This window comes from Hypanus sabinus, chromosome 14 (genome assembly GCF_030144855.1).
Source record: "Hypanus sabinus isolate sHypSab1 chromosome 14, sHypSab1.hap1, whole genome shotgun sequence".
Lineage (NCBI taxonomy): Eukaryota > Metazoa > Chordata > Chondrichthyes > Myliobatiformes > Dasyatidae > Hypanus > Hypanus sabinus.
This window is the reverse complement of record NC_082719.1, coordinates 15,459,935-15,475,336: the sequence shown is the minus strand read 5'-3', so window position 1 is coordinate 15,475,336 and position 15,402 is coordinate 15,459,935. Positions and strand designations below refer to the sequence as shown.

At 39.5% G+C, this 15,402-nt stretch overlaps 1 protein-coding gene across 2 annotated transcripts in view; it reads left to right on the top strand.

Annotated features, from left to right (window-relative positions):
* The window catches only part of ank2b (ankyrin 2b, neuronal), an 801,710-nt gene that overhangs the window by 721,803 nt on the left and 64,505 nt on the right, over nt 1-15,402 (top strand). The window contains exon 37 of one of the 2 annotated variants that reach the window (XM_059988792.1): nt 6,354-11,981. The exons of the other annotated variant lie outside the window; for it this stretch is intronic. Coding sequence (XP_059844775.1) covers nt 6,354-11,981 — 5,628 coding nt within the window. The remainder of the gene's footprint in view (nt 1-6,353; nt 11,982-15,402) is intronic. 2 annotated transcript variants of the gene reach the window in all.

Genomic DNA, 15,402 nt, shown 5'->3' with positions numbered 1-15,402 from the left:
GTTCAACCCAGATAAGTGTGAGGTGATTCATTTTAGTAGGTCAGATATGATGGCAGAATACAGTATTAATGGTAAGACACTTTGTAGTGTGGAGGATCAGAGGGATCTTGGGGCTGAGTCCATAGGACACTGCTGTACAAGTTGACCATGTAGTTAAGAAGGCATACGTGCATTGGCCTTCATCAACCGTGGAATTGAGTTTAAGAGCCAAGAGGTTATATAGAACCCCGGTCAGACCCCACTTGGAGTACTATGCTCAGTTCTGGACACCTCACTACAGGAAGGATGTGGAAAATATAGAAAGGGCGCAGAGGAGATTTACAAGGATGTTGCCTGGATTGGGGAGCATGCCTTATGAGAATAGGTTGAGTGAACTCGGCATTTTCTTTTTGGAGGATGAGAGGTGACCTGATTGTGATGTATAAGATAATAAGAGGCATTGATTGTGTGTATAGTCAGAGGTTTTTTCCCCAGGGTTGAAATGGCTAACATGAAAGGGCACAGTTTTAACACGCTTGGAAGTAGGTACAGAATAGATGTCTGGTGTAAATTTTTTACGCAGAGAATGGTGAGTGCGTGGAATGGGCTGCCGGCAATGGTGGTGGAAGCGGATATGATAGGGTCTTTTAAGAGACTCTTGGATAGGTACATGGAGCTTAGAAAAACAGAGGGCTATTGGTAACCCTAGGTAATTTCTAAAGTAATTACATGTTCAGCACAATATTGTGGGCCAAAGGGCCTGTATTGTGCTGTAGGTTTTCTATGTTTCTATGTGTTTATATCCCTGTAGAATCAATGTGGTTGTTTATATGATGAGCAACAGGAGATGGACAAGTTCTTAAATGAACACTCCTCATCTGTACTTACCATGTAAAAGATCGTAGAAGATAAGGGATGCAGGAAGAGAACAGTGATGTCTGAAACATATTAATATCACAAAAGAGGAGTTGTTGGTGGCTTTGAGGTGCATGAAGGTGGATAATTCATCAGGGTCTAAACAGGTATATGTTCGGACATTGTGTGAAGCAGGAGAAGAAGTTGCTGGGCCACTGACAGAGATTTTTCTACCTTTCTTAGTCATAGGTGAAGTACTGGAAGACTGAAGGGTGGATAATGTGCACTTATTTAAGAAGGATAAACCAGGAAATCACAGGCTGAGCCTAACATCAGTGGTGGGAAAATTACTGGAAGAGATTTTGAGGGACAGAATTTATTTGCATTTGGAAAGGCGAGGACTGATTACTATGGTGAGAATGGCTTTGTGTATGGAAAATAGTGTCTCTAGAATTTGAGCTAGTTTTCTTTGTAGAAGCAAGTAAGAGCAGGGAATTAGATGTTATCTATGTGTTCTTTAGCAAAGTCTTTGTCAAGGTTATTTGACAAAGGTTGGGGTTAGACTACAGGGATCAGTGTGCAGGCTTCTGTTGTTTATCATATATATTAATTATTTGGACAAGAATATAAGTAGAATTTTTAGTAAGCTTGCAGATGATACCAAAACTTAGGTTACGAACTATGAAGACGGTTGTCTAAACCTACAACAGGATGTTTGAATAACTGAAAATCTTGGCAAAGGAGTGGCAAAAGTAGCTCAAACATTTGAAGATTACATTTTGTTCAGTTAAGTGATAGGACATGCACTGTGAATGGCAGGGTTTTGGGGAGTGTTGCAAAGCAGGGAAACCCTGAAAGTTGTGACACAGGCAGACAAGGTGCTGAAGAAAGCATATGGCATGCATGCCTTCATCAGATGGGAATTGAGTACAAATTTGGGAGATCGAGTTACAACTTAACAATATGTTAGTGAGACCGTATCTGGAGAATTGTGGGCAGTTCTGGTCACCATAATTTAGAAAATAGTGATTACACTCAACAGAGTGCAGAACAGATTCAAAGAAGGTTTCTGGGACTGAAAGGTTTGCATTTTAAAGGATGAGTGGATAGGCTGGAATTGTTTTCCCTGGAGCAAAAGATGCTGAGCAGTGACTTCATAGAGGTTCATAAAATCATGAGGTAGAAATGGTCACTGTTTTTTTTTACAGAGGATGGGATAGTCTGAAACTAGAGAGCATGGATTTCATGAGAGAGAGTAAGATTTAAAGTGGACCTGGGGGTAGAATTTTCTCACAGTGAGTGGTGACTATATGGAACAAACTTCCAGACAAAATAGTAAAGATAGGTACAATTACAATATTTAAAAGACATTTGGACAAGTACATGGATAGGAAAGGTGGGAGGCGAGGGCGGAGATTGCTGAGTCTCTAGTGATGATCTTTGAATCATCAATGGGGATGGGAGAGATTCCGGAGGATTGGAGAGTTGAGGATGTTGTTCCTTTTTTCAAGAAAGGGAGTAGAGATAGCCCAGGAAATTATAGACCAGTGAATCTTACCTCAGTGGTTGGTAAGTTGATGGAGAAGATCCTGAGAGGCAGGATTTATGAACATTTGGCGAGTCATAATATGATTAGGAATAGTCAGCGTGGCTTTGTAAAAGGCAGGTCATGCCTTATGAGCCTGTCTGAAATTTTTGAGGATGTGACTAAACACAGTGATGAAGGTAGAGCAGTAGATGTATATAGATTTCAGCAAGGCATTTGACAAGATACCCCATACAAGGCTTATTGAGAAAGTAAGGAGGCATGAGATCCAAGGGGACATTTCTTTGTGAATCCAGAACTGGCTTGCCCACAGGAGGCAAAGAGTGGTTGTAGACAGGAGGTCAGTCACCAGTCACCAGTGGAGTGCCTCAGCGATCTGTTCTGGGACCCTTACTCTTTGTAATTTTTATAGATGACCTGGATGAGGAAGTGGAAGGATGGGTTAGTAAATTTGCAGATGACATAAAGATTGGGGGTGTTGTAGATAGTATGGAGGTTACAGATAGTCAGAGGTTACAGAGGGACATTGATAGAATGCAAAAATGGGCTGAAAGGTGGCAGATGGAGTTCATCCGAAATAAGCGTGAAGTGGTTCATTTTGATATGTCTAATTTGATGGCAGAACATAGTATTAATGGTAAGACTCTTGGCAGTGTGGAGGGTCAGAGGGATCTTGGGGTCCTAGTCCATAGAACACTCAAAGCTGCTACACAGGTTGACTCTGTGGTTAAGAAGGCATATTGTACATTGGCCTTCATCAATCATGGGATTGAGTTTAGGAGCCAAGAGATAATGTTACAGCTATCTAGGACCCTGGTCAAGCCCCATTTGGAGTACTATGTTCAGTTGTGGTCGCCTCACTGCAGGAAGGATGTAGAAACTATAGAAAGGGTGCAGAGGAGATTTACAAGGATTTTGCCTGGATTGGGGAGCATGCCTTATGAGAATAGGTTGAGTGAAATCCGCCTTTTCTCCTTGGAGCGACAGAGGATGAGAGGTGACCTGATTTGGGGGGGGGGGGGACGACCTGATAGAGGTGTATAAGATGATGAGAGGCATTGATTGTGTGGATAGTCAGAGGCTTTTTCCCCAGGGCTGATTTGGCTAACACAAGGGCACAGTTTTAAGGTCCTTGGAAGAAGGTACAGAGGAGATGTCAGGGGTAAGTTTTTTATGCAGAGAGTGGTGAGTACATGGAATGGTGATGGTGGTGGAGGCGGATGCAATACGGTCTTTTAAGAGACTCCTGGATAGTTACATGGAGCTCAGAAAAATAGAGGGCTATGGGTAACCATAGGTAATTTCTAAGGTTAGGACATGTTCAGCACAGCTTTGTGGGCCAAAGGGCCTTATTGTGCTGTAGGTTTTCCATGTTTCTATGAGCTGTACTTTTACTTTGAGAGAGCAGGAGTAAGTCAAAAGATAAAACTCATAGAGCAAGAGTTATGAAATTAAATTTAAAACAGAAAAATTGAATGGAAATGAAATTTAACATCTGACTTGCAGTACAGAAATTGCTGGAAGAATCCATAGTAAAATAAGCAACCAACAGAGGGAAACTTGATGGACACCTTTCAAATGAGGATGTATTTGATCCTATTTTTTGGGTCGAAGTTAAATGAACAATACACATACCATTAATATTGCTCAACAAAAAGGTTTTTATCTCACACAACAACAATTCATTTCTGTCAAGGTAAACCACAGTTTTCCAAAAGATTTTATTTCTGTTCTATGGCATCATCTTTGGAATATATTGCAGATAGGTGAATAAAAATTAGATTGGCTTCATTCGACAATTGAGTGGAGTCTACTACATTACAATGCTCCTTTTCCTTAAGTTCTTATGGTGGGTAGTATTTGTTGTACTGAAACGTAAAGCTGAAGAAAAAAAATGCTCCCCCAAATGCAGTGTAATGTAAGCTTAGCTCATTTCAGCTTGTCAATATAAATTCAGCTCAGATATCTTGAACAAAACATTATTTGCTAACATTAAATAATTAATTTAATGATGGCAGATGGAGTTCAACCCGGAGAAGTGTGAGGTGGTACACTTCGGAAGGACGAACTCTAAGGCAGAGTACAAAGTAAATGGCAGGATGCTTGGAAGTGTGGAGGAGCAGAGAGATCTGGGGGTACATGTCCACAGATCCCTGAAAGTTGCCTCACAGGTAGATAGGGTAGTTAAGAAAGCTTATGGAGTGTTAGCTTTCATAAGTCAAGCAATAGAGTTTAAGAGTCGTGAGGTAATGATACATCTCTATAAAACTCTGGTTAGGCCACAATTGGAGTACTGTGCCCAGTTCTGGTCGCCTCACTATAGGAAGGATGTGGAAGCATTGGAAAGGGTACAGAGGAGATTTACCAGGATGCTGCCGGGTTTAGAGAGTATGCATTATGATCAGAGATTAAGGGGGCTAGGGTTTTACTCTTTGGAGAGAAGGAGGATGAGAGGAGACATGATAGAGGTATACAAGATATTAAGAGGAATAGATAGAGTATACAGCCAGGGCCTCTTCCCCAGGACACCACTGCTCAATACAAGAGGACATGGCTTTAAGGTAAGGGGTGGGAAGTTCAAGGGGGATATTAGAGGAAGGTTTTTAATTCAGAGAGTGGTTGGTGCATGGAATGCTCTGCCTGAGTCAGTGGTGGAGGTAGATACACTAGTGAAATTTAAAAGACTACTAGACAGGTATATGGGGGAATTTAAGGTGGGGGGTTATATGGGAAGCAGGGTTTAAGGGTTGGCACAATATTGTAGGCCGAAGGGCCTGTACTGTGCTGTAGTATTACATGTTCTATGTAAATTAGCCACTTGACATTCCAGAACATACAATAAGCCATAAAATAAATTTCTTCATGAGTCTTTCTTAAATTTGAAAGCAGATTTGACCAGCCCATTCGTTTTGACCTTATATGTGGGAACTATTATGTTGGATTTTATTGTTATGTTTAATTGAAATTGCCATTTCTAGGAAACATATTTCAAATAACCCACATCAACCACTGTTCTTCACCACAATGCCACATAACTTTAAAAAATGTCCTTGTCATTTACTGCATGCATATGGCTGTATGCCTCATGCTGTCCTGTTTAGTTTTGCATGGAAATAACTTGGCTTAAACGTTCTGTGTGTTTGTGTGAGTGTTGCAAAATTTTAATTTTGCTCTATCCACCATATTTTGCTTTGTGACTTTCATCAACTGGTTACATTTTTTGATTTCTTTCAATAAATTATCTTTTGGTTTATCCTGTTTTATTAATTTTATTTATTTGCAAAAGTATTTATTTTTTGTTTAGTTGTCAGAACAACTAGGATGTTCCAAGGAAAGGATCTTAACTTAATTTAAGTAGCTTTTTCTTTACACTATGTGCATTAGGTTTGAGATTCTTCTTGTTGAAATGCCGGTTTGCAGCTGGTTCAATTAATGTGCTGTTTAATATGGTTTTTTTAAGTTCTAGTTCCTAAAAAAAATCAAGCTCTTGTTTAAAATTAATTTTTTTAAATGGAGGGCAACAAATGTTGTTCTGACAGTTTGCTAGTACTGGCTTTCTTTAAGAGGAAATCAGCTTTCTGTGGTTTCTGACCTTTTTTTCTTTAGACATGAATCTGTTACATTTAAACAATCTTGAGATGCCTATCTCTGTGCGAATCCACTGCTCCTATTTATTTCAGTTTGTTAATTTGTTGGTATCTTGGTTAATTCAATTTGTTGTTGCTTTGGTACGTGGTGTGGATGTGTTGTGGTGAAAATAAAGCAAGTTATTTCCTGCCTGTTTTTTCCCAATTTTGAGTTGGCTTTGCTTCATAATTGTACCCACCTGCAGACCTTCTGAAGACCCATCCATCATTCAAAAATTCATTTCTTATTTTGACCCATCCCTTCAGCATCTGTAATGTGTCACCACAATTACATTTTCCAATTTCTGTTTCTTGAATCCCATTTGTAAAAATTGAAACATTTAAAGATGAAGAGGAGGAGACTGAAACTACTGAGATTTCTTCAGCCATAAAATCACACCTTGTCCACGATGTCCCTGTGCTGGCAAGCCCAGACTTGCTTTCAGATGTATCTGAAATGAAACAAGATTTAATCAAGGTGACCAAAATTTTAAAAACAGACTCAACAGCAGGAAGTAAAGGAAGCCCCATTGAGGTAAAAGAATTAGCAAAAGTTGCAGAAGATGAACCAGGTGAGCCATTTGAGATTGTAGAGAAAGTGAAAGAAGACTTGGAAAAAGTGAGTGAGATTTTAAGAAGTGGAACATATATAGGTGAAGAATCTATACAAGAAACCTTGGGTACTATAAGAAGTGAAAAACTAGAAGAAAACTGGGTTATTATCAGCGATGAAGAGATAGAAGAAGTTAAACGAGAAGTACCAGCAAAGGTCTATGAAGCTCCGTTTGTGGAACACCGAATTGATAGAGGGCCTGTTGAAAAAGTTGCAAAAGATATGAGTGGAATGCTGGGCTATTTAGAAACTGACTTGGATACATATTTAAACCAGGTAGCAACAAAACCTTCAGCCACCTGCCAAATGGATATTGTCCAAGAAAGATTTGATGCAACATATATAACCAAAGATTCTAAAAAAGAAACAGAGCAGATGATTTCCAAACTTTCAAACTCGGTGGATCTTAAAGAACATGAAGTGTCACACAAAGCAAAAGACCAAAGTAAGTTTGATATGGGAAAGGTAAAACCAGTATTTCAGAGATTCAAGGCAGAAAACACTACAGTCTGTTTTAAGGACCCTGCATTTCAGGTCCCAACTACAGAAACTGAGACTGAGGACAGAAACATGCAGCAGGATATTTGTGCTGAATCCACCAAAGAAGAAATGACATTGGTTCCTCCAAGTGCTGCAGAATCTACCTCACCTCTAGTAGAAGAGACTCCCATTGGTTCTATAAAAGAGAAGGTCAAAGCTCTTCAGAAGCGTGTGGAAGCTGAGAAAGGACAAAGGGAACAAGCCAAGTCTGTAGTGAGGGAAGAAATTTTCATTAAACGAGTTACTTCCAAAGAGACTCCTGCTTCTGCTTCTGTTTCTGCTGTTACAGAAAGGCTCGAAGAAACAATGTCAGTGCGTGAACTGATGAAAGCATTTCAGTCAGGACAAGATCCATCTAAGAAGATGACTCGACTTTTTCAACACTCATCTGATGTTTCAGAAGCAGAAAAACAACCTTTGGAAGAATTTAAAAAAACAGATGCATGTATAGAAAAAGAACATCAACAAAATTTACCTCCCCTTAAAGCCAGCAAAGAAAAAGCAGATAACGTAGAGCTTTCATCAAGGAAAGTTCAGTCACAAGTGCTTTCACAGGATGCATTACACGGAGATTACAATGGAATAGCAGCAATAAGTGCAATTTCACAAGGCACAAAGGAAATTGGTAGAGAAAGGAAAAGGATAGCATCATGCAAAGTTAAGAAGGTACTCACAATTGACAAGTATGGTGCTACTTCTGAAGCATTAGAAAGCTCTGAATCAGTTTTTACTGAAGACCATGAAAAACAAAGTGAAACTCATAGCAGTAGAATAACTGTGACTAGTGATTTACAGATCAGTCCAGACAGGAAGACATCCACTGATTTCACCGATGTTATTAAAGAGGAGTTAGAAGATAATGACAAATATCAGCAATTTAGGAAAAAATCAGATACACCAGATGCTGAACTTTACCTTGAACAGGTAGTTACAAGCCCACTTCACCAAGACCTGAATATTAGTTTTCCACCAGATTATGTGAAAGATGAACTTACACCAGATATAACTTTACAAAATGGTGCCCTTGATGACAGCTCTGAAAGCCTAAAACATGAAGGCATTGCTGACTCCCCAAGTTTTAGCTTAGGTGATGGTACTCCTCAAATTAGTTCAGAGGAGAGTTATAAACATGAAGGACTTGCGGAGACACCTGAAACAAGCCCTGAAAGTTTCTCCCTTTCACCAAAGAAAAGTGATCAGGAAACATCAGAAACACAAGATGCTGAAAATGCTGTCAGAGTAGACAGTGGGGACCAGAGCTTTGAGAAAAAAACAGCTTCTGCACAACATGAAAATATAGTCTCAACTGATGCAATTACTGAAGTAAAGGTAACAAAGGAATCTTTAGATGCCACCGATACAGAGATAACTGTAGATTCTGGTTGTGTAGATTATGATGAATTGCAATTGACAGAAGTAACTCAAGCCACATCTCTCTTAGATGAGGTGGATGAGCAAACCACAAGTGAATCTGCCTCTGCCCTTAAAGCTGCAGATGATACAAGTGAAAAGGATGCTTTTATCCAGGAAGAACCAGAATCTTTGTCTCTTTATGATGTTCATGATGTTTCTCTGGAGAGTAGATCCAAAGGCAAGGATGATGACGTTTCTGTTTCAGTGTCAGATAGAGAAGTAGTAGAATCATTAGCCCCAGATATTTCAGTTAAAGAAAAGGATCAAAACAGTGCTTCGCCAGTTGTAACTTCAGTTTCACCAGAGGGCATAGCAAGAAGTCAACTGTTAGATTTGTGTCTAACTGGAGTTTCACTTGATGCTGATACTCTTAGTCCTATGGCAGATGAATCTATGATCAGCCAAAAAGATTCTCTAGAAGGTAGTCCCACACAGGATGATATTGATACAACTTCACACAAATCCCCAGATTCACTTGAGCCAAGCCCTATCAAAGAATCACCATGTCCAGATTCTCTTGAGAGTAGCCCTGTGGAGCAGAAGTTAAGTATAGCAATTTCTGTGGCACAGAAGAGTGAAAAAGTAGCTTCCATTGTGGTCACTGAGAAAAAAAATGAAAGAATGGATATTCCTTTGGATGCCACATCTGCCAGGAGTAGAATTTTCAGAGACGTACAGGGAGAAGGACCCATAAATAGAGAAGCAAGGAAACTTTTGTCACCTGATGGAAGTGCAGAGGAAGATAGTTTGGACCAAATCTCTCAAATGGAAAGTTCAGGAAAGAGCCCTCTTTCACCTGAAACTCCAAGTTCTGAGGAGATCAGTTATGAAGTCACACCTAAAACCCCTGACACACATATATTATCAGTTGCTGAGAAGCCAATTGTTATTCCTGAAATCCAAGAGGAAATTGATGATGATTCCTCAGACAGTGAATCAAAGAAAAGATTTACACCAGAAGAGGAGATGTTTAAAATGGCAGCCAAAATTAAAACATTTGATGAACTAGAAGAGGATGCTAGATTAAAACGTGAAGGTAAAAAGGAACAGAGGCTTTCTGATATGTCTCCACCCCCTGTAATAACCAATGTAGAAGAAACCGAAGTTATATTCATATCTCATGCTGAACATAGAAAGAGCTCCTCCTCTTCAGAAAGTGAGCCAGATCTGACTCAGCTAAGCAAAGAGGTCGGAAGTGGACTGCTTCTGGAGCCAGTTATTCGAGTTGAACCTGCATCTCCACTCTGCCCAGGTTCTAGCCCTGAAGATGCAGAATTTCCTCCTATAATGGGCAAAAAATATACCTTTAAGATAATAGATCATGAAAAAGAATCAAGCGAACAAACAGCTGAAGGTGATAATGGAATGGACTTAACAATGAACAACAGAAGCACGAACAAAGATTGTGTAGTGCCGGATGTTAATGCAACTGTTAAAATTCATCATTCTTCCACAGCCACTGGAAAGTCCATTGAAGAGCCTGTTTCTTCAGAGGCATCACATTTCGTGCCTGAAATACAAGAGTATGATATTCTAACTGAGGAGGATGTTCAACGCCTTGACCAGGCGGCAGAAAAACGAGATGAGCTGTGGATGGACAGCAAATCTGAAGAATATAAAGCAAAACCATATGACGAAAAGCAACAGGGCCAGGAGGAAAATGCAGAAGTAAAAACATCAGCTGTAGTTGATTATTCAGAGTATAAAGCAGCTCCAACTGATGAATCCACATTGCATGACATATTCTCAGGGCAAGGAGCTGAAGGACAACTAAGCAAAATAATAATAACTAAAACAGAAGCTGATCTTGACACTTGGAATACAATAAGAGAAGATGATGAGATATTTGCAGCTCGCCTTAAAGAGGAAGAGCAGAAAATATTTGGCCTAATGGTCGACAGACTATCTCGTGGTACAACTCCCGACACCACACCAGCAAGAACACCAACTGAGGATGGTACACCAACCAATGAACAAAACCCATTTCTTTTTCAAGAGGGAAAATTATTTGAAATGACCAGAAGTGGTGCTATTGATATGAGCAAAAGGAACTACGGAGATGACGGCTTCCATTTTTTCCAAATTGGAGAAAATCAGAATACTGAGACTTTAATAGAAGCATCAAAAATGGAGGGAACTGAGGATGAGGTGACCTCTCTTGAAACTGAGTCCTCACCTGATAGATTACCTATCCAATCTCAGACTGAGATACAATATGGTTCATTATCAGATTCACCAATCAACTCAAGTTTTCAATCCACAGCAGAGTTAAGTTGCACTGATGAACAATTAGCCACAAAAAATGAACAAAAGTCAAGAATTCCAATCAAAATGGGCATCTCTGCATCCACCAAAACGTCAAAGAAAGACCCTGCTATGCCTGAAGTGGCCGAAGTAAAACCTTTCCAATTTGATGATGAGGTGGATTTAGCTACTCCTGAGACATCAACAAATAATGTCCAGTCAGACTTTTCTACAGTGACCCAGACCATTTCTTCACAGCAGGCTATAAAGAGTGGTGATGATTCATCAGACTCATCGCCTGAAGAGCAGCGTTCAGTTATTGAAATTCCTACTGCAGCTATTCAACAAACTCAAACAGAGGCAAAATCAAAGCTTCCTGTCAGGCATACTGCAATTGTAACTGCAATACCACGTGCACCAGCTACAACCGAGGATAAGACATCTTCATCTTCTCGTTCATCCCCTGTAAGTACACTGGAAGGATCTGCAGATGATTTAGTAAAATCAAAATCTAGAATTCCGATTAAGGCTGTTGCACACAGAATAGATCACTATTCTTCATCAGTGCTACCAGATGCAAAAAAGACTTCAGAGGCTATTCGAACCCATGAGGTTAAATCTAGGTTGCCAGTGAGACAGGAACCACGGAGCAAGTCTGAGTCAGATGCTATTAATTCTGTTGAGATAAAAAGTAAACTTCTGAATAAGGGACGGAGCTATGATACTGAACCTGATGCAAAAGAACTGCTATCTCATTTTTCCACAGGATCAGAAACATCAGAACATTCTAGATCAAAATCATTCCAGTCAAGGCTTCCAGTGAAAACCAAAGCTAGCCATAGTCCACAAGCTGCTACTAGTTTTACTAAAGGCAGTAAGGATACATTCTTTGAACTTTATAAACACTCAATTGAATTTTTTGAAGAGATAAGTGATGAGGCTTCAAAATTGGTGGATCGCCTGACAGAGGAAGAGCGAGAACAGGAAGTGCTATCAGATGATGATAGCAGTGCTGTAGATAGTTCTGTTATAGAATCTGAGCAGCCCAGTGAAATACAGCAATCTCTTCCTGAAGACCAGTTTGATGTGAGGCCAATCTGGGATGAATCTGTTGAAACCCAAATTGAAAGAATTCCTGAAGAAAATGGGCATGATCATTTTGAAGGTACCATCCATTTAGTGGGTTCATTTTGCTATAGCATTTCAGAGTTTGTAGTTAGCTTTGCAGTTCATTCAGTTAAAGTTTCTGTGATTGTTCATGTGGTCCTGTGAGTGTCTGTGTTGTGGCTTTATGATTTCCATAATTGTGATGTGCTATTAGACTGATCTCAAGATTGGCGACCTGGAAAGGCAAAGACAGGCAATCTGAATTAGAATCGGAGAAGAATAATGGCAATACACTAAAAGGAACTAGCATTGGCAACTAGAAACCTTTGACTATTTGGAATTTGATTTTCCCACTTTATATTACAAACATTACGAAACTCAGTAAAAAAACTCTAAAGATCTTGCTGCTAGTAATTTGTTTTACAAATTATAAATTTGGACTTCAAGAGATTTGTGAAAGGATAACAAAACTGACTTACATTTTCTTTCTATATGTATTGATTAGAATTTTTAACTTGTGTTAAGTATAACACAACTGTAATGTTAGCATTATGTATGCAAAATACATTTTAAATCTCTAATTACAAGATCAATACAATGATGTAACATTCATAATGTTACACAACATTATGTAACATTCATCGGGTTCATAAAGTTTGTTTGTTTAGCCTGGGAAAATTGAATTTCAAAAAGAGATACCACTGCAAATCCAGCTTCTTTTGAAATAGCATCAACTGCACTTGCATTACCAGTTTGGAGTGAGAAAGATAAGTAAGCTTCATTTAGTATTGAACCATTTGTATTGTGTAAAATATACTTTAGGCCACTACCTCAGGTAATTTGCTGTATAACAAGCATAAAAATGTTGCAATTTATTAAAATTAAACAATATAAAATGCCAAGTGAAGATTAGAGGAAAAATTGCCCCCGTAAGTGGACAAAGCTGTATCAGTGTGCTTTGATCTACAGGTTTAAAGTTTTTCGGTTACTTATCATTCAAATTCAATTACTTTCAGAAACAACAATTTTGCTAAACAAACCTGGTAATACTGACAACTGTGACATCCAAGTATAAAGAGAGCTGTATCATTTAAGATAATATTTGGAGTATACTGACTAGTACTCGGCAATGTGCATGTCTATGAGCAGACTTTATTATTCCAATCCTTAAAACTGGTACAGTAATCCACATCTGGGATTACTGTTTTGTTTTGAGAATCTTGCCTTCCATCTGCTATAACACCATTGGAAGAACACCTGAAATACAGAACCATGTCACAATTAATCAGTTGCTAAGTTGTTTCAGGATTTGCTTGGATCATATATTCCCTTGCAGATGTTCATCCCATGTTGATTTGAGTCCTTTTGAATTTATATTTGAATATACATAAATATGAAGTACAATATAATTTTAATAGCTTAATTGCAGCTAATGGATTAGGTAGAATTAAACAGGCACAATTTTTTTTCATTCACACATACAGTAATACCTGACACTTGAATTAGTGCAAAATATTCACAGCACATGTCTCGGCTCTGACGTAGTTGATTTGAGACACAGAAGAAAGCTGATTAACGCTGAACAAACTGAGTTTGGGATTTGGTCAGTTCGAGCACCACGGCAACATAGTGATTAGCATGGTAGTATTAAAGCTGGGGTGTCAGATTCAAAGATCAATTCCAAGGTCAGCTGTAAGGAGCCTGTACGTCCTCCCCCTGAAATTTGTGTGATTTCTCCGGGTGCTCTGGTTTCCTCCAACTGGTTAGTAAGTTCATTGATCGTTGTAAATTGCCCCATGATTAGGTTAGGGTTAAATTGGGGGTTATAGGGTGTTACTGGGCAGCTTGGCTCAAGGAGCCAGTAGAGCCTATTTTATTCTGTATCTCTTAAAAAAATATCATCTGCTTGTAAAGGGTAAAGGGGATGCAAAGTATCACACACAAAGTGCTGGAGGGACTCAGTAGGCCAGGCAGCATCTGTGGAAACAGTCAATGTTTCGGCCAAGACCCTTCATCAGAACTGGAGAAAAACTGATGAGGAGTCAGAATTAGAAGAATTAGAAAGGAAGAAACACAGGTGAAGCTGGGGAGGAATGAAGTAAAGAGTTGGAAGTCAATTGGTGAAAGAGATACAGGGCTGGAGAAGGGGAAATCTGACAGGAGAAGTCAGAAGGCTATAGAAGAAAGTAAAGGGGACAGAGCACCAGAGGGAGTTGATGGTAAGGTAAGGAGAGAGGGAAATGGGAATGGTGAAGGTGGGGGGACATTACCAGAAGGTCAAGAAATTGATGTTCATGCCATCAGATTGGAGACTAGGAATATATGGTGTTACTTCTCCAACCTGAATGTGGCCTCATCGCAACAGTAGGGGAAGCTATGGATTAACATTTCAGAATGGGAATGGGAAGTGGAATTAAAATGGGTGGCCACTGGGAGATCCCGTTTGTTCTGGCAGATGGAGCATAGGTGCTTGGCGAAGCAGTCTCCCAATCTACACACAGTCTGCACGGGTTGCACTGAAATACAGGAGGCTACACTGGGAGAACCAAACACAGTAAGTGACCCAAACAGACTCACAGGTGGTGTCACCTCAGCTGGAAGGACTGTTTGGGGCCTATAATGGTAGTGAGGGAGGAGGTGTAGGGGCAGTTGTAGCACTTGCTCCACTTGAAAGGCTGTGCCAGGAGAGAGATCAGTGGGCAGGGATGAATGGAAAAGGGAGCGATCCCTGCTGAAAGCAGAAAATGTGTGGGAGGGAAAGATGTGCTTGCTAGTGGGATCCCATTGGAGATGGTCTTTTTCTCCATCTTCAACTGGATCCCACCACCGAACTTATATTTCCCTCCACTTTCTGCTGTATTTTGCTTTTTCTCAATCGATCTTTCCTGGAGATTATTTCTCTTGATTTAACTTTTTCTATGTCTTTAAGTAGACATAACACCGTATGACACAGGAGCAGAATGAAGCTATTCAACCTATTCAAATCTGCTCCACTATTCCATCATGGATGATTTATTATCACGCTCAACCTCCTGCTGGCTCCCAGTAATATTTAATGCTCTTACTAATCAAGAAAACATCAACCTCCACTTTAAATATACTCAATGATGCAAAAAATTGCAGTTTTTCATTCCCTTTTCAATACTATGTTGAATCTGTCTAGTATTCCCAGTTGATGTTTCTATTGGTTCTATATCTATCCTCAACTCTCTTTTACCCTTTATCTCCTTAAAAAAGCTTTTAGTATATTCTTTGATATCAGTTGCTAGCTTCCTTTCATAATCCATTTTTTCCTTCCTAATGACCTTCTTAGTTTCCTTCTGCAAGTTTTTAAAAGTTTCCCAACCTCTGGCTTGCCACTACCTTTGGCTTCATTCTATGTATAACCCCTCTTTTGCTTTTATTTTAGCTCTGACCTCAGTCAACTTCACTTGCCCCATCTTTGAAATATTCCCACAACCAATGGACTCACTTTAAAG